Source organism: Phacochoerus africanus, chromosome 1 (genome assembly GCF_016906955.1).
Source record: "Phacochoerus africanus isolate WHEZ1 chromosome 1, ROS_Pafr_v1, whole genome shotgun sequence".
Taxonomy (NCBI): domain Eukaryota; kingdom Metazoa; phylum Chordata; class Mammalia; order Artiodactyla; family Suidae; genus Phacochoerus; species Phacochoerus africanus.
This window is the reverse complement of record NC_062544.1, coordinates 110,109,995-110,135,990: the sequence shown is the minus strand read 5'-3', so window position 1 is coordinate 110,135,990 and position 25,996 is coordinate 110,109,995. Positions and strand designations below refer to the sequence as shown.

The 25,996-nt window shown below is 50.7% G+C and overlaps 2 protein-coding genes across 8 annotated transcripts in view; both read left to right on the top strand.

Annotated features, from left to right (window-relative positions):
* Positions 1-277: 277 nt before the first annotated feature.
* Positions 278-5,782, top strand: MYL3 (myosin light chain 3). Its single transcript, XM_047772366.1, has 7 exons — positions 278-483; positions 2,646-2,673; positions 2,807-2,956; positions 3,590-3,763; positions 5,103-5,180; positions 5,296-5,338; positions 5,545-5,782. Exons 1-6 carry the CDS (start codon positions 349-351, stop codon positions 5,322-5,324), a joined length of 594 nt encoding a protein of 197 aa, XP_047628322.1. The 5' UTR covers positions 278-348; the 3' UTR covers positions 5,325-5,338; positions 5,545-5,782.
* Positions 5,783-15,122: 9,340 nt separating this feature from the next.
* LOC125123105 (acrosin-like) overlaps positions 15,123-25,996 on the top strand; it is a 32,588-nt gene continuing 21,714 nt past the window's right edge. For 2 of the 7 annotated variants that reach the window (XR_007133980.1, XR_007133981.1), the window contains exons 1-2: positions 15,575-15,865; positions 20,736-20,843. Coding sequence is in view for 2 of the 7 variants with exons in the window: in XM_047772331.1 (XP_047628287.1) it covers positions 15,469-15,865 (397 nt within the window). In the remaining 5 variants the exon portion in view is untranslated. Of the gene's footprint in view, positions 15,866-20,735; positions 20,844-25,996 lie in introns of all 7 variants that reach the window. The other 5 variants (XR_007133979.1, XR_007133983.1, XR_007133982.1 and 2 more) reach the window with 5 other exon arrangements.

Below are 25,996 nucleotides of genomic sequence, written 5' to 3'. Positions count from 1 at the left end.
GGCTCCTATGTGTGTGTGCATGTGCTTTTGAGTGTGTGTGTATGGGTTGAGCAGTGGCCCCTGTCCTCCCCTCCCCCTCTGTCTCCTCAACAGGTGATTGGGAGGAATGGAGAGCCCTCCCTCTCCCCCATCCATTCCTGAGCCTTAACAATGCCTTATCCAGGCCCCAAAATAGCCCCTGAGCCTAGCCTGTCCTTTTATGGCCCTGTCCCCATTGTGCCCTGCGGGGGTGGGGCTGGGGTCATGAGATGTCTAGGCAGGATAAAAACCGGTTGCAGTTGCAGGAGGCTCACCTACCCTGCTCTCTGCTTTCTTCTCTCCACGCCCCTCTCTGTGCTTATAGCCTCCATGGCTCCGAAAAAGCCAGAGCCCAAGAAGGATGATGCCAAGGCAGCTGCTAAGGCGGCTCCAGCTCCTGCACCTGCACCCGCACCTGCACCTGAACCCCCCAAGGAACCTGAGTTTGATGCCTCCAAGATCAAGGTGGGTGTGGGAGCTGGGTTTTGGAGGGAAGGGCAGGGCAGGTAAGTGGATCCCAGAGTAGACCTGCACAGTGGCAGACCAGGCTCCAGAAAGTGAGTCCTGAGCTGAAGTTGGAAGCTTCAGGCATCAGGAGGGATGGTGGTCAGACATCAGGCAAGACTCCCCCAGTGTTGCTGAAGGGACTGTCTTTTTGGTGGCTTTGGAAAGTGACTCTCCATTGTCCTCCCTGGACCTCATATCCTTGGAGAATCCTGGGACCGCCTGTGCTCCCATCCCTGCAGCCAGGCAGGGATCTTTCTTGTCCAGCTGTGGGATCTCAAGTCCATGCCAAGTTCCCTAGGGTGGATGGGGTGGGGAATAAGGGGAAGCGAGGCTGGGTCACACTCCCCCTGCCAAAGTCCCTCAGCCCCAGATCTGGCGGGATATCAGCTTTGAGGTGGGGTGAGCCACAGGCTGGGTAGGTCATGGAGGAAGCTCGTCACAGAGCTGTGACCAGTGGCCCTAAGAACCCTTCCCAGTCTGGGCTTGGAAGTCTTTGTCAGAGTCTAAACTTGGAGAACGAGCCGTGACTCCCACCTGTGGCATCTGCATAGTGGCACGCACCCTGTGTCCTGCCTGTTGCCTGTTCTTGGCTGGCCACCGGTCACTGCTGTCCTGGCTGCTGGCAGAGAAGCCCCAAGGAACTTTCCCAGCCCTTCATGGTTCCCACAGGCCCAGCAAGACCTGCAACCCACCTACACAGATCCATCTCCTCTCCTGAGCCCTTCCTAGAGGCACCTATCTCGTCTCTCAAGACATGGGTTCAGATCACAACTCTGCTCTTGTTCAATGGCTGCTCTAAGCCTTGGTTTCCTCAGTTGCAAAATGGGGCAAGAAGCCCTCCTCACAGGCTGGGTGGGAACTATTCATAGAAAGTGCTCCCTGGAGTTGGCTCTGACTCCCGACCATTCCCAGGCCTCAGGTTTGTGTCCCACAGGCCTCCAGGTAAGGTCAGACAACCCTGGGCCCATGGTGGTGGCATTGTCTGGTCTCACTGGATCTGAGTTGAACAGATTCCCCTCTGAACGGAGGAACTAGTGAGGCCCCTCCTATGACCTCTGAGGGAAGCTGTACCAGGAGCCCAGGGAACCTAATCTGGGCAGGCTTCCTGGGGGCCCCCAGGAAGAACAACTTTTTCTACCTAACATGGAGTTGAGCCAGAGAGCTGGGAGGGACAACCTGGCAGGATGATAGGGTGGCAGAGGCAGGATCCCCCTCTGCACCGTGTGCACTATGGAGGTTAGCGGGGGTGGCAGGGGGGATGGGGGGACAGGAACGGGACTCCGAGGGAGCAGCAGTGGGAGAGGCGCCAGTCAAGTTCTCCTCCCGCAAGCTTCTTTCCCTCGTGTGACCTTGACCTTGGGGCAAGTGACTACTGTGGTAAAAATAGACAAGGTATCGAGTGAGGAGGGGGAAACTGGGTCCCAGGAGGCCTCCTGACCTCAGGTAGCCCTGATGCGGCCTCAGCAAACAAACACTCAGTAGCACAGCCCTGGCCTCCTGCTGTGCTATGGGAGGGTGTGTGTAAGACTCAGGTGTAGGCAGGACCATGTGAGTGATAGTACCCCGTCTTGAGGGCTCTGTGGGGGGCAGACACATGTAAACAGGTGCACCCACACCTGTGTGAATGTACACACACACACACACACACACACACACATGCACATCACACACACACACACCATCCTGCGGATATGCTCTCATGCTGACAGGGCTCTGGCCTGTGCCCTTGCCCCTGCTCCTCCTGCCACTGCCTGCCCCCGCCCCAGTGAGATGAGGCTTCCCATGTCACTCACATGGAGAGCCCTGCCCACTGGGCCCCAGGCCTGGCAGAGTTGGCAAAGCCAGTCTGGTCAGGTCTTGTGGCCTTAGGCACATCTGTCCAGGACCAGGGGCCTCAAGTAAAGCCCACCCTGGGGTAGGGTTTCAGGGACCAGGTTGCTCTTCTCACCACTTCCCCAGATGTGGCCCATCAGGTGTTAGGGTCTACGCACATGTAGACCCAAGGCCCTCGGGTGGAAGCTGGGTTACTGGAGTGTAGATAGATTGGAGCAGCTGAGGGGTTGAGGCCTGGCCCCACTTTCTGAGCCAGGCACTCAGAGTCTTTCGGGGTCTCCTTTCAGATCGAATTTACACCGGAGCAGATTGAAGGTGAGTGGGGGTCTTGGGCCCTAGGGCTGCAGGGTTGGGCCCTGGGTCCGCTGGCTGAGTCCTGCCAGCAGTGCAGGGTGGGTCGGGTGGGCTGACTCTGGGCATATCCACAGCTCTTGTCCTTTCCTGGCAGAGTTCAAGGAAGCCTTCATGCTGTTTGACCGTACACCCAAGTGTGAGATGAAGATCACGTACGGGCAGTGTGGGGATGTCCTGCGGGCACTGGGCCAGAACCCCACGCAGGCCGAGGTGCTCCGTGTCCTGGGGAAGCCAAAGCAGGAAGGTTGGTACACCCAGCCTGAGATGTCCCCTTCAGTGCCAGTCTTGCCAGGGTGGTTCGCTATACCATCTAGTCCCACACCAGTTTGCCAGGGCTTGTTGTAGGGGACTGACAACTGCAAACTAGCTGCGGTGGCTGGTGTGAGAGCAGGCCAGGGACCTGGCCTCAGGCTCCCATATGCTGTCCTTGTGGGGCGGGGTCAGCTTCCCTCACCATCTTGGCTAGAGAGGGTTTCCTGCTTTGCCCCATGGAGGATTAAGACCAAGCCCTCACCATAGGTCTAGAAGTTCCATAGAAGTTCTCTAACTGACCCAGCTGCTCCTGACCAAATATAGGTGGCGGGCAGAGTAGAGAGAGTGGGTCTATTAGGAAATTATACTAGCGAGGACCATTTCCCCAAAAGAGAGCAGAGGCACTAGACAGAGCCACTGTTCTTGTGAAGGGCTGAGGACTCTGAGTAATGCATTTCTCAGTTGACTGTAAAGTACCTTGTGAGAGTGGAGTGCTTTGTAAATGGCAAACTGGTGTAGAGTGCTTTGGGAGCCGTGTGAGGGCAATAGCTCCTCATCATCAGACAGATGGGAAGGGGTGCCCATCCAGCCCTCCGAGCCTAAAACTTGGGCCATCTCTCCACAGAGCTTAACTCCAAGATGATGGACTTTGACACGTTCCTGCCCATGCTCCAGCACATCTCCAAGAACAAGGACACGGGCACCTATGAGGACTTTGTGGAAGGGCTGCGGGTCTTCGACAAGGAGGGCAATGGCACGGTCATGGGTGCTGAGCTCCGCCACGTGCTGGCCACACTGGGTGAGGGCAGCCTCCTCCCCACCTCACTCCCCCTTCCTGGGGCATCTGGGAGAAAGCTGTCTGTCACCTGCTGGGCCTGTTTTTCACTTGTGAAATGGAGAGCTATGCAGTCAAGGTGCCTCTATGGCAGGCAGCAGAAATGTAGGGAATTTAGAAAATGAGGTGGGGGATAAAGAAAGCCAGTTGGTATGACTCATAGAACTGGAGGGGACAGCTCTGGGGACAGGTGGGGCTGGGAGGTGCAGGGGGATCAACTCAGTCCCAATGTTCATTGCCTCAAGGTAAAATCCCAGGGCCGTGGCACCTAAGTTGTCGAGTAGATAACATGCCTGCCTCTTGGGCTTCCTGACCTGAGTGCCTCCTCCTCCTCCTTCTTCTTCTTCTTTTTTAAATCTATTTAAGACCACACCTTTGGCATATGGAAGTTCCCAGGCTGGGTGTAGAATCAGAGCTGCAGCTGAGGCCTATGCCACAGCCATAGCAACACCAGATCTGAGCCACATCTGCAACCTACACCGCAGCTTGCAGCAACGCTGGACCCTTAACCCACTGAGCAAGGCCAGGGATCAAAACTATGTCCTCATGGACACTATGTTGGGTTCTTAACCTGCTGAGCCACATTGGGAACTCCGGAGTGCCTCCTTCTTAAAGAGACTTTTGCCTATAGCAAATGTTCATCAAGCACCTATTATGCCTGCTCAAAGCAACCTTTTCTTGCAGCGAACATTTATTGAGTGCATACTGTGTGCTCAGCCCCGTGCTGGTCTCTGGGGTTGTGTGTGTATGTGTGTGTTGCTGTGGGGGTAAGAGGTGTGAGGGAAACCGCAGTTGGCATTCCAGTGGAGGGACCAGCGCAGCCCACACAAAAACCACAGAGACAGGAAAGTGTCAGACTCGTTTGCAGAACAGTGGTCATGATTCTTGGTCTCCTCCATAGTCATGTCCCAGGGTCCCCAGCTCCATCCTGTGGGTTCTTCATCTAGCCTCAAAGGGCTGCCCTAGGGATTTTTTCCAGGGAGATGGGGGACCTGGACTCCCTTGATGAAGGGAGACCCACCAGCTCATGGAGAATGGAGGACAGAGGACAGAGTATGCTGGTGACCTGAACACCAAGGACAGAGTCCACGGTTGGAGAGGGCTCCAGGCCCGCATCCCAGGCTTTGTCCTTTCTGACTTGTCACTGATTCTCATGGTCTCAGAAATGCCTTGTGTGCAATGCTAGTTGTGCCAATATGAGATGTGGGAAGGCTAGAGAGACAAACCCACCATACAGGGGGGCGCAGGGTTCCCCCACCCTTCATACCTTGGCAGTGCTGACTTGGCCTTCCACCCCTGCCAGGTGAGAGGCTGACAGAAGACGAGGTAGAGAAGTTGATGGCTGGGCAAGAGGACTCCAATGGCTGCATCAACTATGAAGGTAAACTTAGCAGGGCAAGGAGTCTACTGGGGTGTGGGGGGGTTGGGGATCCTAGGTTTTCACCTTTGGCTACCCAGGGCCGAAGCCCTGCTGCTCACTCTTTTCTTCTTTCCAGCATTTGTCAAGCACATCATGGCCAGCTGAACCTCTCACCCCAGGTGAGACCCCCAACCCCCTGCTCCCTTCCAAACCTGCTGCCACAGTTGCCACCTTTGCTGATTTCAGCCCTGTTTCCCCCTCATGCCTCCTTTGTCCAAATCCCCTGCTGCTACCTCCCCATCTTCATCAACTCCAGTTCTCAGCTGACATCCTGCTGCCTTGCTCGCCCCCCTCCACTGTAACCTATGACCACCTTTGCTCTCAGGGAGCCCAGGGGAGGCCATGCTGGGGACATTTCATCTCCCATGGGTGATGCGGACACCAGTGGCCTGGCGTTGTGGGATGGAGGGGAGCACACCAAGACTCTTGCACAGGCTCTCTCTGCACAGCCCTGCAGACCACTCTGCAGGGCTGTCATCTCTGCCCCATCTGGCTACACCTGCCTGTGACTGCCTCTCTGTCCCCACCCCTTGGGCCCCATGAATAAATGACTTCTTCCCTTATTTCCTCTCTTCCTTCTCTCTTTCCTTCCTTCCTACCCTCCTTCTTTCTTCTCTGTGGCCCTTTGGTTGAATTTTGTAAAATCCATGAGCCACACATGTTGAGCCCTGGACGAAACGAGGGAAATCGTGAAATCTTGCCTCTGTGCTCACCCCATCAAATCTGTGCCCCCTGGTGTGCCAAACCCTCCCAGCCTGCCCACCAGGACACTGGGGTAGGAGCAGGGGTGAGCTGGAAGAGGACTGGGTGCCTCTCCCTTGCTCTTGCCCCACCTTCCTTCTGGAGATCATGGCTGTGCTCTGGCCTCTGACACAAGGGTGCCACGGGGAACCCTAGAGCACCGTCCAGGCTGTCTCACTCCATTGCCAGCAATCAGGGAACTGCAGGGCATTGGCCCAGAGCCACTCATGTTACAGGCAGGGAAACAGGCTCAGAGCAGAGAATGGCCTTGCTTGAGTCACACTGGGAATGGGTGGTAGGGGAGAGGCTAACTTTGTCCCCAGATGGTCAGAGCTGAAGAGGCCTTAGACGCCTGCCTGACTCTGATGAGAAGCCGTGGCTCTCTGCCTGTGGTGTGGCTCTAGGCTGGAGGGACAGCATCTGGGGACCGCTAGTGATTCCTCAGCCCTTGGCTTCTAGGCAGAAAAGTGCACAACCCCTGCAAATAACAAGAGGAGATGCATGCACCCCTGCAAACGCCTGCCCCATGGCCACGTCCTGCTCTGGGGCCAGGCCCTCCCCTTCTCTCAGAGCCTAGTAGGGATGGGGAGGGGAAGCTTCTTGGAGGTGGTGGTCCATTCTGGTTTGATGCGGAGAAAGAGCAATGTCTTGGACAGAGGCTCAGGACCCTAGAGATAGGAGGTATGGAGGAGATAAAGGGCCCAGAGCCAGGAGCAGGCTACACAGGATAGGAAACAGCCTGCAGGCCAGGAGGACCGAGGAGGTCAGGGCAGCATTTGGATGGGAGCGCGTGCGGGTATGTGAGGGCAGGCTTGAGAGCTTGTGCAGATCAGGTGACCCCAGGGAGCTTGGGAGAGCAGCTAGGCAGGGAAGGGAGTTCCTGGGGCACATGGGAGCAGAAGCCACTGTGGGCACCTCCAGGAGACCTCTGGGAGATGGAGGTGTGGTCCCACAGAGGGGATGAGGAAACCAGACTATTTATCTAAGGTCCTACTTTGTTAGTTGGGGCAGGGCCTCGTGTGAGGCACCACTTCAGCATCTCTCCCGGGAGCCATAAGGGCATTGGTGGGAAGACATTCTGGCAGAGGGCATGAAGATCTGAGGTGGGAGCAGAGGGTGGTGGGGAGGATATAGGATGTGATGGAGGGAACTTGGGCCATAGGAAGGGCTTTGGTGTGTGCTCTGGGGAGATTTTTTTTCTTTCCATTTTTTGCCTCCCTACAGCATATGGAGCTCCCAGGCCAGAGATCAGATCTGAGCCGCAGCTGTGGCAATGCTGGATCCTTAACCCACTGTGCTGGGCCAGAATCAAATCTGCGACCCAGTGCTCCCAAGATATGGCTGATCCCATTGCACCACAGCGGGAGCTCCCAGGGAGATGTTTTATCAGCATCGCTCTAGCTACTGTGTAGAGAATAGACTGGAGGACATGAGCAGAAGCAGGGAGCCCAGGTAGGAGGGTCCAGGAGAGAGAAGAAAATGCGTGCTTGGCCCAGTGTAAATGATGAGAAGAGTTCAGATCCCAGGTCGTTTTTGAAAACACTCTCAGCAACATCTTGGACATATTTTGAGGCTTTCTGCTTCCTTTCCTTATTGAAACATGGTCTACTCCAGCCCCAGATCTGGTGCAGGGGTGGGGGTTGAAGGTCTGTGGTCTGCCCTTTCATAGTGCATAGTCTGGCTGGCTGGTGGACCCGGGGGGACTAGTAGCCTTGCTGTAGTGGCCTCTGCTACTGGGGGTGTCTCCATGTGCATGAGGGACTTTGCTCAACTCTGGCTAGCCCCTCTGGCCCCAATCAGGGCAGGGAGCCTGACTGGCCAGTATACTTCAGGGAAGACCCCCACTTCTGTCTGCCTTAGCCACCTTGCTCTTGGACACCAAGTCCAGGAACAGCTGAGTTCCCCTTTCCGAGCCTCCAGGGGCCATGTAGAGTGGTCCCACCTTTTTCTTTTCAGGAATGCCCACCCTGTGCAGGCAGGGATCACACCTGTTCTCAGCCATCTCCAGGCAAGAAGTGGTCCTACCTCCATGTTTCCATGTGTCGGGGACCCCAGGGAATATGCATCCTCCTTTCTCAAGAAAGCCTGCCCCTCTTCTGTTTTCTAGAATGGTCCTGCACTGCCCCCAGCCCTCCCCAAACACATTCTCCTTCTTGCAGTTTCCCCTACTTCCCAGGAGCTACCATCCCTCTTGGCTTGGCCTAGCAGTGGAAGGGAGTATCCCATACATCCCTCCAGACACTCTGCAGCCCCCACCCACCAGTCTTCAGTGTGGACTGAGAGTGGAAGGGCTGGGAGTGGCTGGTGGGGAAGCGCTGGGGCTGTGGTGTCTACTGAGCTCTGAGTGGGGTTGTTTGATCCCACTTGTTGGGGCTCTACTCCACTTAGAATGTGTCTCTGTCCCAGTCATGGCCACAGTGCCACCCTGGGGCATTTTGCCTGTTACATGTGGTAGTGCTGACCATGTATAGGCTCAGATCACTGGTTGTGGGTGCGAGTGTCATAGTGGAGGGGGCTTTAGGGTGGAAGTCAGCTGCAGGGGGTGAGGCTTCTCCTCCCTCAGCAGCCTCCCACCTACCTTGGCTGGGTAAGATGTGTGTGCATTTCTCTGTGTTTCTGTGTGTGCATGCATATGTCCACAAGTGTGCTTGTGTCTTCATGTCTGTGCGTGTGTGAGCACCCATGTATGTATACCTGTGAATGCAGGTGTCCATTCGTCTGTGCATTTGTAGGTATGTTGACCTCTGTGTGTGTGTCTGTGTCTGTGGGCATGTCTGAGTGTGTCAGCGCTTGTGTTGGGCGGGCAGCACTGTCAGCCAGGCTGTGGCCTCCCCACAGTTGCATAAACACTGGTCCCAGCTCCCCCCTCAAGCAGGGTGGTCCATCCTCTGACCCTGTGGCCAGTGGAAAGGGATGGGGGTGGCAAGGGGTTTGCCTTCATTTCAGCCTTGTCCTCTCCATGCTTCAGGTGCCAGGTTCTTGTGCCCTGTAAGGCTAGATTCCATTATGGGGTCTCTCTGCCTTGCTTCCCCCATCTGACCTGAGACTTCATCTCTGAGGTCTCTCCAAGGTGGCAGGAATATTCACCTCTCTAGTCCTGGCCCAGGATGAACAGCAGGGTGAGTAGGGCAGCCAGGGGACTGGGGGCCAGAGGCAGAGTTCAGCCTCAGGACCCCAGAACCAACTGCCCCTCCTCTGCCCTATGTCTTTGCATCACTCCGTGGAGCTCTTGGCAGCCTGCCACAGCCTGCATCTTCTCTCCAGACGCCATCTTCAAGGACCCTGGGGTCACCACTGGGACATGGATTAGATAGCACCGAGTGGGGGGCCAAGAAGGCCAGGACTTCAGGCTGAGGTAGAAGGAAGTCAGACAGGGTCATAAAGAAATCCCGTATTAGAGGAAACTCTTACCAAGTCACAGGAGGAAAGATATGAGACTGTGGCTATGAGACACTGGACTCCAGGGCTCAGAGCACTCAGCTGTAGAGGGACTGATAGAAGGCTGATAAAGACCTAAAGAGAGAGCAGGGGTAGAGTAAAAGGGCCCAAGCAATGGAGATGAGCTGGGGGGAGGGGGAGGGGCAACAGAAATTGGACGGTGGTGTGAGAGGCAGCCCTCATGCTGTATAAGTGGTGCTTGGAGGTGCCAGGCTGGAGTCCTTGTCTGTCATTCTGAGGCCTTGAGTGGTGAGGAGGTTTAGAGGAGAGGGCAAGGATGAGCCTGCCTGTGTACAGGGCCAGCCACACCCCAGGAACCCAGGCACCTCAGGGAACAGCAGGAGAACCCCGGACCTTGAAGCCAGTGACCCAACACAGAAAAGCTTCCCTGGGGTTCTCTCAAGCCCCTTCCAAGCAGCCCCAGGGCCGCCCTCACCCAAGTTTGGGGGTTATTTGTTCCCGCCCTCCCAAAGCCACACAATCCTGGTTTGCCCAAATGCTGACAGAGCACAGCTGGAATGTGGAGTGTGTGTGTGTGTACATGAGGCTCCCCAGGGTCGCCCGCCCCACAGGCCCCTCCAATGTCAGCAGCCAGGGCCCAGGGCCTCTTGAATGGGGAAGGGCCTGGAAGGTCAGGGCTGGCAGTGGCCCCTCCCTGCCACTCCTCCCCAGCCTGGCTGCGGATGCCCGAAGTTCCACCATTTTCTTCCAATCTTTTCTCTTCTCTGGCCTGTGTGTCAGGCTACCTCACACATCCACTGAGGCCTTGGTGAGAATGACAATAGGTGTGTCAGAGCTTTTCTGGAGGGCTGGGGGATGGGGTGAGGCAGTAGAAGACTCTGAAACTCCAGAGATGGGGTAGACAGTGCTCCCTGAGGAGTCTCAGGTCTTGGCCAACTTCCTGATTTTTATACTTTGGTCCAGCTGAATACCCCCACTTTTCCCCACCAGCCCTGTGCCCTGTGTTTGGAGGCCTATCTTCCCTCCCCTTAGCATCTCATCCATCTCACTCTTTCCCTCTCTCATGGTAGGCTTGGAAGTCACTTAAAGATGCTCTAGAATGCCATCCCCAGCTCCTGAGCTAACTGGGAGAGGGAGTGAGCACCCTGTCCCAAGTGGTGTGCAAGCACAGAGGAACCAATTCCAGTCAGGAAGGCTGCAGAAGGGATTCTTGCTCTGCTAGAGATTGGAAGCACATGGCTGTCCCCAGGCCCTAGGGCTCAACTTGTGGCAGTATGGCAATATCCAAGAAAGTTGTCATGTGAGAAAAAAAAGGCCCATGTTGTGCATTTTGCTTGAAGCTCAGTTTATGCATCTTTCAGGCCTCCCTGTTTTTCTTAGGAGATTGCATCCTGCCTACTTTTTTTTTTTTTTTTTTTGGCCTTAAGAATATTATTTTGTTTATGAGACAATGGTGGTAGTAGCTGGTGGCTGTTGTTTTTCATGTCTTTACTTGGCAAAATTAGACCTTGCAAGTTAATTTTTAAGTTTAGAGGAAATCTCAGTTTGTTGTGGTAAAAATCTCCCCAAATCCCTGGATAGAGACCCTTGAATGGGGCAGGTCCTTTCAGGCTCAAGGCTCATTTGAATCAGGTGCCAACTGTTCTCTACTGTGATGACTAACAGAGGCCTGGCCCTGCCAGTTAGGATAGAGTGGTGAATGGAGGCTTGTCAAAGACAATGCAGATAAGCCCTTGAAACAACAGGCACTGGTGAGGTTGGGGCTGGGGCTTGAGGGCACATGGGCGAAGATGCCCCCATTTCCTTCATTGCAGTATCTGGGATCCTGAGATTCCAGGTGTCCCCAGATCACTGGATGACTGTACAGACTTCAGCTGAAGATGGGAAGCCAGTGGCAGTGACCTCTCGTCCCTGGTTGTAGCACAGAGAGTAGGACAATGGCTGCTGTGGCAGGAAGGCGAATGCTTATTAGCTTCTAGTTCAAGAAGAGAAACGGTGTTTGGGGCTGAGAGATAAGAAGGGAAGCTGGGCACATCGCAAGAGCACCAAGGGATCCCTCTGCGTGGCCTGAGCTGGGAGCCCCCAACACACCCAGATCTCACAGCTCTAGCTGGAGACAGTTTGGGCCAGACAGTAGCAAGCTGATCCCTCTCAGGAGCTCAGGTTCTATGTAGTCCATCACCTAGAGGGGGGCATTCATTATAGTAAGAGGGTCCCTGGGGTTGACCTGGAGAGTAGAGCTGGAGGTATGGGCAGGCTTGCTGTGGCTCCAGGGCCACATCACAGTGCCACTCCTACCGTTCTGGGCACCTGAGGATCTAGCCATCAGGCCTTGTACACAGGGCGGACAGGCCTGGCTATAGGGTGAGCAGGGGCAAAATGGTTACAGAGTGTCAAGTGACCATGAAAAATCAGTGCCCTGCACCCCTAGGTTGCCTGCTCCACTTGGGCTCCTGTCTCAGTTTCCTGGGTGGTCGGAGTCCCTCTTCTAAAGGGAGGCCCCAGCTCCTGCAGACTACCTTCCTCCCCTAACTCTAGGGCTGAGGTCAGAGCCCATTTAACTCATCAGTACACAGTGATGGCACATCTACTGTGCCCCCAGCACATCACCAGGTGCCGAGAGCTTGTAGGGAACTAACAAGGAAGTGGCTTGGCTGGGTTCTACTCTGACCCTAGCGCAGCTCCCAGGTCTCCTGTCCTTGTGCCATGGTCTGTGTTTTCAGACCTGCGTGAGCAGAGAGGGACCTCTAATTCCATTCATCTGGAGCAGGTACTGTGCCTGCCAGCCTGACTCTGACCTCAAAGTCAGGCAGGAAGGGGCCTCAGACACCTGCACCAACATCTTTTCCAGGGCAAGTCTGAAGAGCTGCTGCTTGCTTGAACATCCCCAGCAACAGGGAGCTCACTCCCTGTGGAGGCAGCTCGGCCGACATAAGACAGAAATCTGGCCAGGCCTCTCTAGTTCTAAGAAATCAGGCCCTTAGAACTATTTTTTCCCTGACCTCATCCCTCTGTGATTCACTAGGCTGACCCCAGCCCTGCTATTTTCTAGGTTGACACTTTGCTCCAGGATGGGCCTTGCCCTCTGTCAGGCTGCTGATGCAGTTGGGGCTCCGTTTGTTAGGGCCCTGAGGACTATCCCAGTGCACCTGATCCAGAAGCAGGGAGGGAAGGGCTGGCTCTGTATTGTAGAGAGTCCTGAGGTCACCTGTGTGGAAGGTGGCCTGGAGAGGGTAAATCCGGACGAGGAAGGTAGTGATACGGGAGTGGGAGGTCCCTGCAGGTTGCCCTAGGGCTTCTTCTCTGAGTCTCAGTTTCCCTCCTGTGCTGGGCTGGAGGTGTGGGAACCTCTGGTATTCTGAGCCCTGGAGAGGCCCCTTCTGGACTCTGAGCTTTGGGCTGGGGGTGGTGGGGGGAGGTGACAGTTGCTTTGAAATGTGGAGAATAATAAAGCAAGGAATGTCTGAGCTCAGGGGAAAAAACAACTCCCGCCTGCTGGACCTCCTACTCTGCACATAATGAATTAAGTACAAGGAGGCACGTTTCATGTGGGGGTGCTGGCTGGGAAGGCTAGAAGGCCCCTAATGAGAAACAGGGTCCTGGGTGGGACACTGGGAGCTGAGGGTTTGAGGTCACCTAACCTGACCCCTGGGGGTGCTCTCACTCCCCAGAAGCTTCCTTTCAGTCTTGCTTTGTCTGCACGGGCGAAGGGGTGAGCATCCTGTCCCACTCCCCACCCCTTACCTCTGATCCCAGGCTGCACCCTAGTGCTGGCCCCAAAAGGTCAGAAAGGGGAGGAAGTGTGGCTGATTTGGATGGATCATCTCCTGATCCTCACCCTTCTTCAAGCATTTACTGAGTACTTACCACGTAGGTGAAGTGTTTCTTGCCAGCAGGATGGTGGGGTCAACACTACCCCCTGCTGGATTGGTCAAATTCACAGAGTCCATCAGCATCTGACCCCCAATGCCCCAGGCCCCAGGGCCACCTTCTGTTTCCCAGCTCCACAGCCCTTTGCCTTCCTCTGCCAATCCCGCTATTCCCTGTGGCCTCACCCCCTTCCACCCCTATGTTCTTGGGCCCAGCACAGTACAACCCCTTACCCCTCACGGACTCTGGTTCCATCTCTACCTCTCCAGTCCACCAGTCTGGGGGATCTGGCTTTTTTATGGGTCACCTCCCCCCACCTCCTCTCTCTCCCTCCCTAGTAAATTTAATGTCTCCCCAACAAGGCCTACACTCTTGGGTCCTCACTCATGCTGTTCCCTCTGTCTGGTGGATCCCCATTCATCCCCTCCCCAAGCCTGCTTTCTAAAAAAGCCACTCCTTCCCAGAGGGGCCCAAGGAACAGTGGGTAAGTGAGTAATTAAACTGTCAGCAAAAAGGGTAAATTCTTAGCTAAGGAGCTATAGAGGGGTGGAGTCAGGTAGGGATGTTCCTGGGGCTCCCCAAGGATCCTGAACTCCCAGCCTTGGCCGGCTTGCGGCAAGCCTCCCATTTTATTTTTAAGAAGTCTGGCCCAGTCCTCAGAGCTTGAAATATTCTTCCCCACCAGCCCTTCTCTCCCCTACCCTCTTTAATTAAATCCATTGTTTTTCAAGCACATGTTAATTAAAAAGCAAACATGTTTTGCTAAGTAATTTGTAGGCTCTGGTTATGCAAACCAGAGTCATTCCAGTTAAAAAAAATCTTTCACCCAGCTTGCTCCAGTGTCTTGGGAGCTGAGGAACCTTGTGGTTACAGTACATGCACCTCCCTTTAGAGTTTACACTCCTCGCAGGGGCCTAGCCAGGGCAGAGTGTTCTCTCTGTTTCACAGGTGGGAACACAATGGAGTTACAGAGGCCCGAGCTCTTAGCAAGCCCCAGCATCACCAGTCCCCTGCAGATGTGTGCTTTGGGTCCCAGGAGCAATAGCTGGTGAGGAGGGTGACAGACTCCTGGCCCCATCCTGTAGGCAAGGTCCTTGTCTCAGAGCCTCTGCCCACAGCCAGCTGTGGTGTGAGGGGAGGAGGATGTTTCAAGCCCAGCCAGGAAGGCTGGCAGGTGCTGGGCCACCTCCCTGAGGTCTCCAGAACAGCTGGGGCTATGACTACCCAAAGCTAGGATGGTAGGTCCCTAAGGTGAGGGCCCAAAGTAGGGAACAGCCTGATGGGTTGGGGGAGTCTTGGATGCTCAGAGGTACTCCAGCTCCCCACACTGTGTTTGGTGTTGCCCACAGTGTCCTCACCCTGACTCCTGGCCCTGGGAATCCCAGGATCCCAAGGTCCTTTACATCCTGCGCAATACACTCAGGGGCCCATTTCAGGAAGCTGGAGCCCCTAAGATGCATGGGCTGGGGCATCTCACCAAGAGGCCTCTCCAAAACCTTTGCAACTTGTCTGTTGGCTCTCCCAACTTGGAGTGCCACCAACAGGAGGGTGTCTCTTATTTGCATGCCAGTGTGTGCTTCATGTGCAGGTCTGTACTCAGGTGTGTGCCACTGTTAGCCAGGACCCTAGTGTGACAGAGTCTCTCCCTGCCTCCTGAAGGAAGAGCATGCTGAGGGCCAGCTGAGATGGGGGTGGGGCAGTGACCAGAAAGAGTGTTTCCTGGGGGAGGGAAGGGAGATTCCACCCCCCCCCCCCGCCCTCCCCACCATCCCCGGCACTGACCCGGACACCGGGACACGATGGGCCGGCCGGCCACGCTCGCGCACACACACTCACAGACACAGGTTGAGGGAGGGGGATCCAGGAGTCTCAGCCTTGTATCACCCAGCTGGCCCTCTCCCTCACATGCATTCAGCCTTCTTTTCTGAAAAACGTGGAGTATGTGCTGGGATGTATGCTACTCATAACTCACCATACACAAGGATTCCCCCACGGGGACACACGCACCCTCACAAGCCACGACAGGGTGACACACAGAGACGCACGCTGGCGGCCGGCTCCCAGGGCCCGCCCTCCTTCGGCGACTCGCCAGTGACACACACACTGCTGCCGCCTCCCGGCTCACACCCACATCCCGGGAGGAGTCCTGCTCCCGCCGCGCTCCCCCGAGACCCGCGGCGCGGCGCTTCTGTGTTCTGCTCTCTCCACCGCGCCTGGAAACCGCAGTGGGCCGGCCGGGATGAGCTCACGCTGCCGCCGGCCGCCCAAGCCTAACGCGCTCCAGATGCCCGGCGGCCGGACCTCGGAGCGCAGAGGACGGCCCTCTGGCGCCCCCTGCAGGGGTCAGCGGCCTCGAGAGGTGCTGGCGCGAGGACCGCTATGGTCGCGGGCGGTGGGTGAGGGCTGCCCCCGGAAGGGGCGGGGCTTAGCACACCCGCCAGTTCTCTTGGGGTTGTGCCCGCTTGCTCTAGTTCGGAGCTGGTTTGAGCTGCCGCGAAGGCTACCCTGTCTGCTCCGCGCGCTTTCCAGGTCCTGGCCCAGTGTTCCTCTGGGAGGCGGTCCCCTCCCAGGCCGCCCTCGCCAAAACCTCAGATCCCACCTCCACCTCACCCCCAGTTCCCTGGACCCTCCACCAGGTACTGCCTCTCAGGCTCCCGCTTTGGCCCTGACTAGGCCCTGCCCTTTCTTGTTCCTCTTGGAACAGACACCCTAGTTTCTACTGGGAAAGCAGCAGGGGCCTGACCACCGCCTGTTTTTAATAAGGAGCTGGTATTTCCCCGAAATCGCGGGCCGGTGGCTGACCTCACTGGGATGACGGCTGGCAGTGGGCCAGGGAGTGGGAGCCGGCTCGGGGCGAGCCCCTGACGCCTTGTGGAGAAGTTGGGCAGAGAGGAGGAGTATGGTTTTCAGTCCCAGCTCAGATGCTGACTCATACAAAAATCTGTCCGTCTGTCTGCAGTGTTGTGTACCCCAGGCCAGTACTGCCAGCACCCCTCCTCAGCCCTGCCCAGGGTCCCGCTTTCCTCCTGCCTCATGGTGTGCTCCTGGCAAACTGCTTAACCTATCACCTCTCATTTCCTCTACTGTAGGACAGGGCTCTTGTGGCGTTAGGGGACAGGGAGGGAGAGCAGATGGACCCGAGGAACAAGTAATTTCCACAGGGCAGGAGAGAGGGACTCTCCGGAGGTAAGAGGCCAAGGATTGGCCCTGGGCTTCCTGAGGCAGAATTGAGGAGGTAGGCAAAGGACTTCCCAGGAGAATGGGGCATCATAGATGTCCTAGCAGTATGACAGTGTCAGCGTAGGTGACTCTGGAGACACCCACCGTTGGGGAAGGATGTCAAGAAAGGCTTTCCAGAGGAGGAGATGCTGAGTGCGGTACAGTTAGGCTTTGGCATGGGGAACCAGAATCTTTCGGCAATGAAGGGGTGGGGTGGGGGACAGAATGGAGAGTGGAACCAGGCATCTCTGGTAGTGAGTGGGGACTCTGCTGGAGGCACTGTGGGGGGTGAGGAGCCCTGGGAACTGGTCCTGAAGCCCTGTTTGTAACTGAGGGACAAAGACAGCCAGAGCTGGACACAGGTCCAACGGAGGGGCAGAGGCAAGGAAATGGGGAGCTGGGAGACAGGAGAGGAGGTGCAGCAGGCAGGTAGGCAGGCGGTGGACGTGTCTGGTGTCTGGAAGATTTTGTTTGCTTTGGGACCTGCACTTACCGGTTGCTTGGGGCCGCTCCTGAAAGAAACAATAACAGTGACTAACGCTTACTGAGCACAGCATGTGCCAGGCAATCCTCTGAGTACTTGTCAGTATTAACTCATTCTCTCTTCACTGGAATTCTGTGTATTCATTCATTCATTCACCACATGTTTATTGAGTGCCTACTATGTGCCAGGTATGTTCAAGGTGCCAGGAATCATCAGTGACAAGACAGACAAAAACCCTGTCCACAGAAAGTTTACATGTGGAAGGGGAAGGTGGCACATATATACGTGAGTAAAATATATAGTATTTCAGATTGTGAGAAGCGCTACAGAGAAAATTAGAGGACAAAGGGGATCAAGAGGACAGAGTAGGGAGCATACTTTTTGAGAGGGTGTCCTAGAAATGGTACACTGAGGGGGTGACATTTGAGTAGAGACCAGATCTGGCTTACCACATCTTAGCTGAAAATAGTTTCATTGTACCCCTCTCCAGGGTCACACCCGCGACATATGGAAGTTCCCAGGCTAGGGGTCAAATCAGAGCTGCAGCTGTCAGCCTGCACCACAGCCACAGCAATTTGGAACCCAGGCTGCGTCTGTGACCTACACTACAGCTCATGGCAATGCCAGATTCTTAACCCACTGATTGAGACCAGGGATTGAACCTGCATTCTCATGGAAACTAGTCAGTTTTGTTTCCGCTGAGCCACAATGGGAACTCCTGAGAATAGTGTTTATAGAAGAAGAGCATTTGTAATCAATTCCATGTAGGGGACACTAGATGTTATTCCCTTAAAAGAATTCCATTCTTCTTTGTAAACCTGTATTACCCCAAACCAAAACCAAAACAAAAGCAGTCCTCAGTTCTGATTATATTTTTAATTTCATCAATAAACATTTTGTAGAAATTCATTTTCTCTCTTGTTATAATGCCTGCATAATCTCAGTTCTGCAGATCTTTACTGTCTGACCCTTTACAGAAAAAGTTTACTGATCCTGGTGTAGACCCAGGAGGTGAAGAAATGGGCTATGTGGAAATCCGGGGGCAGAGAGAACAGCCAGTGCAAAGGCCAGAGGTAGGAGCTAGTGAGGCACATCAAGGAGGCCAGTAGGGTTAAGTCCTGTGAGTGAGGAGGAGACTGATAAGAAAAGGTCAGAGGAACCCGGGCAGATGGTACAGAGAGTCTTGTTCCAATTTCTAGGTATTTTTCTAAAAATGTGTGTGGCTGTCTTCAATGGAATATCTTTTTTTTTTTCTGTTACATTTTCTAATTTATTATTGCTGCAGGATAGAAAATTATTGATTTTGTATATTGATCTTTTCCCCTAGCCTTCTTAGTTTATTCTCTTATAGTTTTATTAATTTTTCAGTTGGTTTGCTTGAATTTATTTTAGAAGGCAATTACATCTTCCACAAATGATGCATTTTGTGCATCCTGCCTATATATATAGCTCAGTTTCTTCCTTTCCTTCCCTCCCTTCTGCTTGCCTCTATGTTCTCCCCTCTTTCCTTCCTCTCTTCTCTCTACAGTGCACAAGGTTTCAGTTTCTTCACATCCTTACCAACATTTGTTATTTTGGGTGTTGTTGATTTTGGGTTGTTTATTTTTAATCATTATAATGAATGTGAAGTAGTGTCTTATTGTGGTTTTGATTTGTATTTCCCTAATGACTAGTGATGTTGTGTATCTTTTCATGTGCTTACTAGCCATTTGTGTATCTTCTTTGGAGAAATGTCTGTTCAGTTTCTTTGTAATTTTTGAACTTGGGTTTTTTGGGTTTTGGTGATGCATCGTAGGGGTTCTTTATGTATTCCTGATATTAATCCCATATCAGATATAAGATTTGTAAATATTTTCTTCCATTCTGTGGATTATCTTGCACTTGACTGATAGTGTTCTTTGCAGCACAAAAGTTGCTCATTTTGATGAAGTCCAGTTTATCTATTTTTTTCTTTTGCATCTGTGCTTTTGAAGTCATATCCAAGAAATGATCACCAAATCCAATCTCATGAAGATGTTCTCCTGTTTTTATAGTTTCAGCTTTTACGTTGAGGTCCTTGATCCATTTTGAGTTAATTTTTGCATATGATGTAAGGTCTAACTTCATTCTATTGCATGTGGATATATAGTCTTAACAGCCTAATTTATGAAAAATACCATCCTTTTTCCACTGAATGTTTCTGACACCCTTGTTGAATTTTTTTTTTTTTTTTGTCTTATAGGGCCATACCCGTGGCACATGGAAGTTCCCAGGCTAGGGGTTGAATCAGAGCTGCAGCTGCTGGCCTATGCCACAGCCACAGCAATGCAGGATCCAAGCCACATCTGCAACCTACACCATAGTTCACGGCAATACCGGATCCTTATCCCACTAAGTGGGGACAGGGATCGAACTTGCATCCTCATGGATGATGAGCCACAATGGGAACTCCTAAATTTTCATCCTTTTAATAGTAGTTTTCAAAGAGCAAAATTTTTAAATTTTGATAAAGTCCAATTTATCAGTTTTTCCCTATCAGTTGTTTTTGTGTCTTATTAGGATATATTTATCTACTTCAAGATTACAAAGGTTTTCCCTTATAGTCTTTTCTAGGAGTTTTATAGTTTTTGGTTTGACATTTGAGTCTGTCATTCATTTCTGGTTAGTTTTTTGCTTAATTTTCTTTTTGATGTTCACTGTTAGTGTATAGAAATGCAACAAATATTTGGATGTTGATTTTGTATCCTGCAACTTCTCTCAATTTGTTTATTATCTCTACCATTTTTTTGTGTGGACTCTTTAGGGTTTTCTTTCTTTTCTTTTTTCTTTTTTGTCTTTTTTGTCTTTTTAGGGCTGCAGTCGCGGCATATGGAGGTTCCCAGGCTAGGGGTCTAATTGGAGCTACAGCTGTCAGCCTACACCACAGCCAGAGCAACATCAGATCCAAGCCGAGTCTGCGACCTACATCACAGCTAACAGCAATGCCAAATCCTTAACTGGCCAAGGCCAGGGATTAAACCCGCAACTTCATGGTTCCTAGTCAGATTTGTTTCCACTGAGCCATGATGAGAACTCCTAGGGTTTTCTATATAATATCAGGTGAACAGAGAATTTTACTTCTTCCTTTCCAATTTGAGTGCCTTTATTTTGCCTAATTGGCTGGCTATAGCTTTCAATACTACATTGAAGAGAGTGGTGAAAGTGGGTATCCTTGTCATATTCTTGATCTTAGGGAAAGGCCTTTAGTTTTTGGTCAATTAGTATGATGTTCATTGTGGGTCTTTCTTTCTTCCTTTTGCTTTTTTAGGGCTGCACCTGTGGCATATGGAAGTTCCCAGGCTAAGGGTCGAATTGGAGCTGCAGCTGCCAGCCTATGTCACAGACACAACAACGCCAGATCTGAGCCATATCTGCAACCTACACCACAGCTCATGGCAATGCTGAATCCTTAACCCACTGAGCGACACCAGGAATCGAACCTGCATCCTCATGGATATTAGTTGGGTTTGTTTCTGCTGTGTCACAATAGGAACTCCTATTGTGGGTTTTTCTTAGGCTTTCATCATATGGAGGAAGTTTCTTTCTTTTCTATTTCTAATTTACTGATTTTTTTAAATTAGGAAAGGGTATTAAATTTTGCCATATGTGTCCCTGTCTCAGCTTAGATGACATGTGTTTCTTCTTTGAACATATTTAAAAAAACTATTTTGAAGTTTTGTCTATTATGTCTAACACATAGGGCCTCTCAGAGTTTCTCTTACCTGCTTCTTTTCCTGTGTATTGGTTAAACTTTCCGGTATCCTTTTTTGTTGAAAATTTTCTAGGAAAGAACTGGAAAATTTTATTTGAGCCAACCTGAGGACAACCCAGGAGGATAGTCTTTCAGAAGTCCTGAGGACTGTTCCATCTGTTCAAGGTCAAGGCACAGTTTTGTAAGTTTTTGAGACAAAGGTTTATACATCAAAGTCACATAACTGACAGTTTACATTGTCCAACAAGGTGAGTAGTGGGTTATTGTGACCCCTTACAGAATTGAGAAAGGAATGTTACCTCCTAAGGAGCTACCTCCTGCTGCCAGAAGTAAATTGCTTTCCTTTTGGCAAGTAGGTACTCCTATGTCTTCTAAGGGGATCTAGTTAATGCATAATGCACACTAAAAGGAAGGGGATAGTGACTTAAACAGGCAAAGAGAGATTTTTTTTTTTCTTTTTAAGGCTGCACCCACACGGCATATGGAAGTTCCCAGGCTTAGGGGTTGAATGGAAGCTGCAGCTGCTGGCCACAGCCTCATCCATAGCAACATGAGATCCGAGCAGCATCTGTGACCTACACCACAGCTCACTGGATCCTTAACCCACTGAGTGAGACCAGGGATTGAACCCATGTCCTCATGGATACTAGACAATTTCATTACAACTAAACCACAACAGGAACTCCCTTCCCCTTATTTTTATAGTTTAGCCTGGCATCCTAGAGTTAACCCCTGGGTCAGCATAAGACCCTCATTGGCTGATGGTTGGGTATAAGCCCCTTTGGTCAGTTTTATTTTTGCTATTTATCATTGGAAATGTGTATGTGTCTTGGAGACTGCTTTCATAATTTAGGAAATTTACCTTTCCCCCCACATATTCAATCAGGGACTAAAAACTTGGAAATTCCTTATCCATTAACTCCTAAGAAGACATTGCCATGAGTATGTGTACTGCCTATTAGGGATGAGTTTGATTTTACTTTTAATCTGCACTTATTGGGAGTTGTCCTTGGGTCAGAGAAACTCAATGTGCAGTCAGTGTTTGGTCAGAGGTTGTCCTTAAATCCGTTGAACCAACAGGTTTCTGCTCTTTGCTCGTAGATCTGTGTTTGGTTTGGGAAATGCATTTAAATCTGCTCTACTTCATGCTCTTATTCTTCCTGTGTTGTGCATGCATAGTGTTTTTTTTTTTTTAATTTTAGTTTTACTTTTATTTTTTGCTTTTTAGGGCTGTATCCATGGCTTATGGAGGTTCCCAGGCTAGGGGTTGACTTGGAGCTGTAGCTGCTGGCCTACGCCACAACCACAGAAAGGCAGGATCTGGGCTGCCTCTGTGACCTATCCCACAGCTCACAGCAATGCCAGATCTTTAACTCACTGAGCAAGGCCAGGGATTGAACCTGCGTCTTCATGGATGCTAGTCAGATTCGTTAACCACTGAGCCATGATGGGAACTCTTGCACAGTGTTTTAGACCCCTAGGGACGAATATGATCCCAGGAGAACTCCTCTTGGCTGCCTCTTTCTCTGATTTTCTCTGTTAATCTTCTGGTTAGTCTGTTATTTAACTTTTTGCTGCTACTATCATGGAGCTGCTGACCCTCTCTTAGTTGCTCACTGGGAAGATCTCTCTTCTTAAAAACTCCGTTAGGCATGAATTTCTTCATCATCTTTTCCAAATAAATTCACTTATTTTAAGCAGAATTGCAGAGCACTTCTCCTTTCAGCCTGCCTATTTTCCTGGGCAGAATGTTGGTATTATTGCATCAGAGTAGGGGTGGGGATGGCAGCCGCCTTCTCCTGGAGTGAAGCTCTCTTCTATAAGTGGGCAATGGGGAGAGACATAGTATCTTACTTGCCCCTCCCGTGGAAGCTCTGCTCTGTGAGTGAGCTGGGATTGGGCAATTGAAGACCTAGGAATCTTAGCCTGCTGTGCTTAGGGTAGAGTTTCTGCTCTATGAGTAGGGGCCAAGTGAGGGAAGGAAGTTCTAGTCCTTTTGGTCATGCCTGCTAGAAAAGAGCTTTTGCAGAAGAACTTGGGAGAATGAAAGACATCAGCTCTCTGCTTCTCCTGGGGTGAAGAGGGAGACCCCATCATCTTGGTCACTTGCCCAGAATAGAGTTCCATAATATGAAGCTAGGGATGGCAGTTGGTCGTGGCTCAAATGCCACAGACTCTTGCCAAGAACTCTTGGTTCTTACCAAGATTATGTAGATTTTCTTACATAAATATTTCTCAAATTCTTTATACCCTTAGGACAATTTCCAGGGAATTTAAATGATTTTTTAAAAATTTTTTAAATTTTAAAAATTATTATTTTTTTTTATTTTTAGGGCTGCACCCACAGCATATGGAGGTTCCCAGGCTAGGGGTCTAATTGGAGCTACAGCTGCCAGCCTACGTCACAGCCACAGCATCGCCAGATCCGAGTCACATCTGCGACCTACAGCACAGCTCATGGCAATGCTCGATCCTTAACCCACTGAGTGAGGCCAGGGATGGAACCCGCAACCTCAGGGTTCCTGGTTGGATTCATTTCCACTGAGCCATGATGGGAACTCCCAATTTTTTTTTTTTAAATAATTTCCACCAGCTAAATAGCTTTTTCTCTAGAGAGAGAATCAAATGAGTTCCCTCACACAGCCATTCTGGATGTCCAAAATCAAAGTTTTAAAATCTTTCCAAACATTTGGCAATTTTCAAGATATTTTTCTACTATTGGTTTCTAGTTTAATACTGTTACAATCTGAAGACATGTTTTGTACAGTTTTAGTTCTTTTAAATTTGCTACCATTTCTTTAATGGCCCATAATATGCTCTATCTTGGTATATGTTACATGTACACTCAAAAAAAGTATGTTCTGTTGTTTCTGGAATAGAGTTTTCTCTAAATGTCAGATCTAATTTATTGATAGGGTTTGATACATTTTATATATATTTTCTGGTTCTCTCCATACTTTTTGTATCAATTACGAAAGACGTAAAATTTCCAAATTCTAACTGTGGTTAGAATGTCCTTTTCCCCTCACTCTAAATTTTGAAGATCTGTTGTTAGCCCCACTTAGAATCCTAACATATTTAGGATTTTGTTTATCATTATGCAATTAATGTCTTTATTTATTTGTTTATTTATTTATTTTGTCTGTGCCCCTGGCATGCTTAGGTTCCCAGGCCAGGGACTGAATCCATGCCACAGCAGTGACATGAGCTGCAACAGTGACAATGCCAGGTCCTTTAACTGGTAGACCACCAGGGTACAACAAAAATTTAACATTTTAGAAGAAGATACAGGACAATATCTTTAAAACCCATGTTGGGGAAGGCTTTTTTTAAAAAAACGTAAGTGATAGATTGCTATTTCTTTTCTTTTCTTTTTCTTTTTTTTTTTTTTTTTGTCTTTTTGCCATTTCTGGGGCCGCTGCCGTGGCATATGGAGGTTCTCAGGCTAGGGGTTGAATTGAAGCTGTAGCCACCAGCCTACACCACAGCCACAGCAACACAGGATCTGAGCCGTGTCTGCAACCTACACCACAGGTCACGGTCACGCTGGATCCTTAACCCACTGAGCAAGGCCAGGGATCAAACCCACAACCTCATGGTTCCTAGCCACTGAGCCACAACAGGAACTCCTGGATTGCTACTTCTGACTGCATTAAAACAAAGAACTTTTGTTAATCAAAAGATGTAACAAAGGGAAAAGACATACCATGTTTGTGAAATGATATTTGAAACACACATTCCCAATACAGGATTAGTATACATAAAAAAACTAAACAAAAATACTTTAAAAACAGTTCAAATAGGAGTTCCTGTTGTGGCACAATGGTTAACGAATCTGACTAGGAACCATGAGGTTGCAGGTTTGATCCCTGGCCTTGCTCAGTGGGTTAAGGATCCGGCGTGACCATGACCTGTGGTGTAGGTTGCAGACACTGCTCGGATCCCGAGTTGCTGTGGCTCTGGCGTAGGCCAGCAGCTACAGCTCTGATTGGGCCCCTAGCCTGGGAACCTCCATGTGCCATGGGAGCAGCCCTAGAAAAGGCAAAAAGACAAAAACAAACAAACAAACAAAAAACAAACCCCACAACAGCTCAAATATAAAATTGGGTAGATATTGGAGTCCCCTGGTAGCTCAGTGGGTTAAGGATCTGGCGTTGTCACAGCTGTGGCTTGGGTCATTGCTGTGGTGCAAGTTCGATCCCTGGCCTGGGAACTTCCACAGGCACAGCTGATGATGATATAATAATAACAATAAAGGAAAATAGGGTAGATGTTATGAACAAACTTTTTATAGGAAGAAGGCACAAATGATAAGTAAAATATGAAAATACACTCAACTTCAGGGAAATGCAAATGAAAACCATAACAAGATATAATTTTATGCCTACCGAATGGGAAAAAAATGAGAACTGTGGCAACAACTGTTGAGAAGAATGGGGATTATAGAAAGACTCATACACTGATGGTGGAAGTGTAATTTGGTAAAGTTACTTTGAAAATTGATATTATAAACCAAAACATAAAATGAATCTATGTATACATGAACCATTGACATCCAGGGCTCAAACTACTAAGCACTTGTGTCAAAAGTAGCCAGAGTAGTAATGAGAAAACAAGGACAAAGATTTCCAAACTCTCTAAACTTTTTCCTTCTCTACATCTCTAAGTGACTGCCTCTCGAAGAAAGTCAGATATTCCAAAGCAAGGGAGATAGGAAGAGTAGGGAATCACCAAGGAGGTTTTTTTTTTTTTTTTTTTTTAGGGCTACACCCATGGCATATCGAGGTTCCTAGGCTAGGAGTTGAATTGGAGCTGTAGCTCCTGGCCTACACCACAGCCCCAGCAACACCAGATCTGAGCTGTGTCTGCAACCTACACCACAGCTCATGGCAACACCAGATCCTTAACCCACTGAATGAGGCCAGGGATTGAACCTGAGTCTTCACGGATGCTAGTCAGATTCGTTTCTGCTGAGCCACGGCAGGAAATCTCTCTATTACCAGATTTTATTAGGAATTTGTCAAAACCAGAGCTAACCGCAGACTTTTCTTTTTTTTTTTGCCATTTCTTGGTTCCTAGTCGGATTCGTTAACCACTGAGCCACAACGGGAACTCCAAACTGCAGGCTTTGAATTAGGCTTTTTTTAAAAATAAAAAAAGTGATGAGGTGGACATTTCAGGACACCAAGAGATGTAGAGATCAGCCTAAGCTTTCTGTTACTTAAAAAAAAAAAACAAAACCCACCTCAAAGTTATATCGTAGGGCAATGAAGGAATATCTAGTATGGAACTCGATTTCCCATTATAAACAGAATAAATAAGTTTTAGACATCA

Excerpts from the sequence above, each read along its gene's own strand:
- MYL3 (XM_047772366.1), top strand. The coding sequence starts at position 349 with ATGGCTCCGAAAAAGCCAGAGCCCAAGAAGGATGATGCCAAGGCAGCT. Across the intron at positions 484-2,645 it reads TTGATGCCTCCAAGATCAAG|ATCGAATTTACACCGGAGCA; the intron begins GTGGGTGTGGGA and ends GTCTCCTTTCAG. Across the intron at positions 2,674-2,806 it reads TACACCGGAGCAGATTGAAG|AGTTCAAGGAAGCCTTCATG; the intron begins GTGAGTGGGGGT and ends CTTTCCTGGCAG.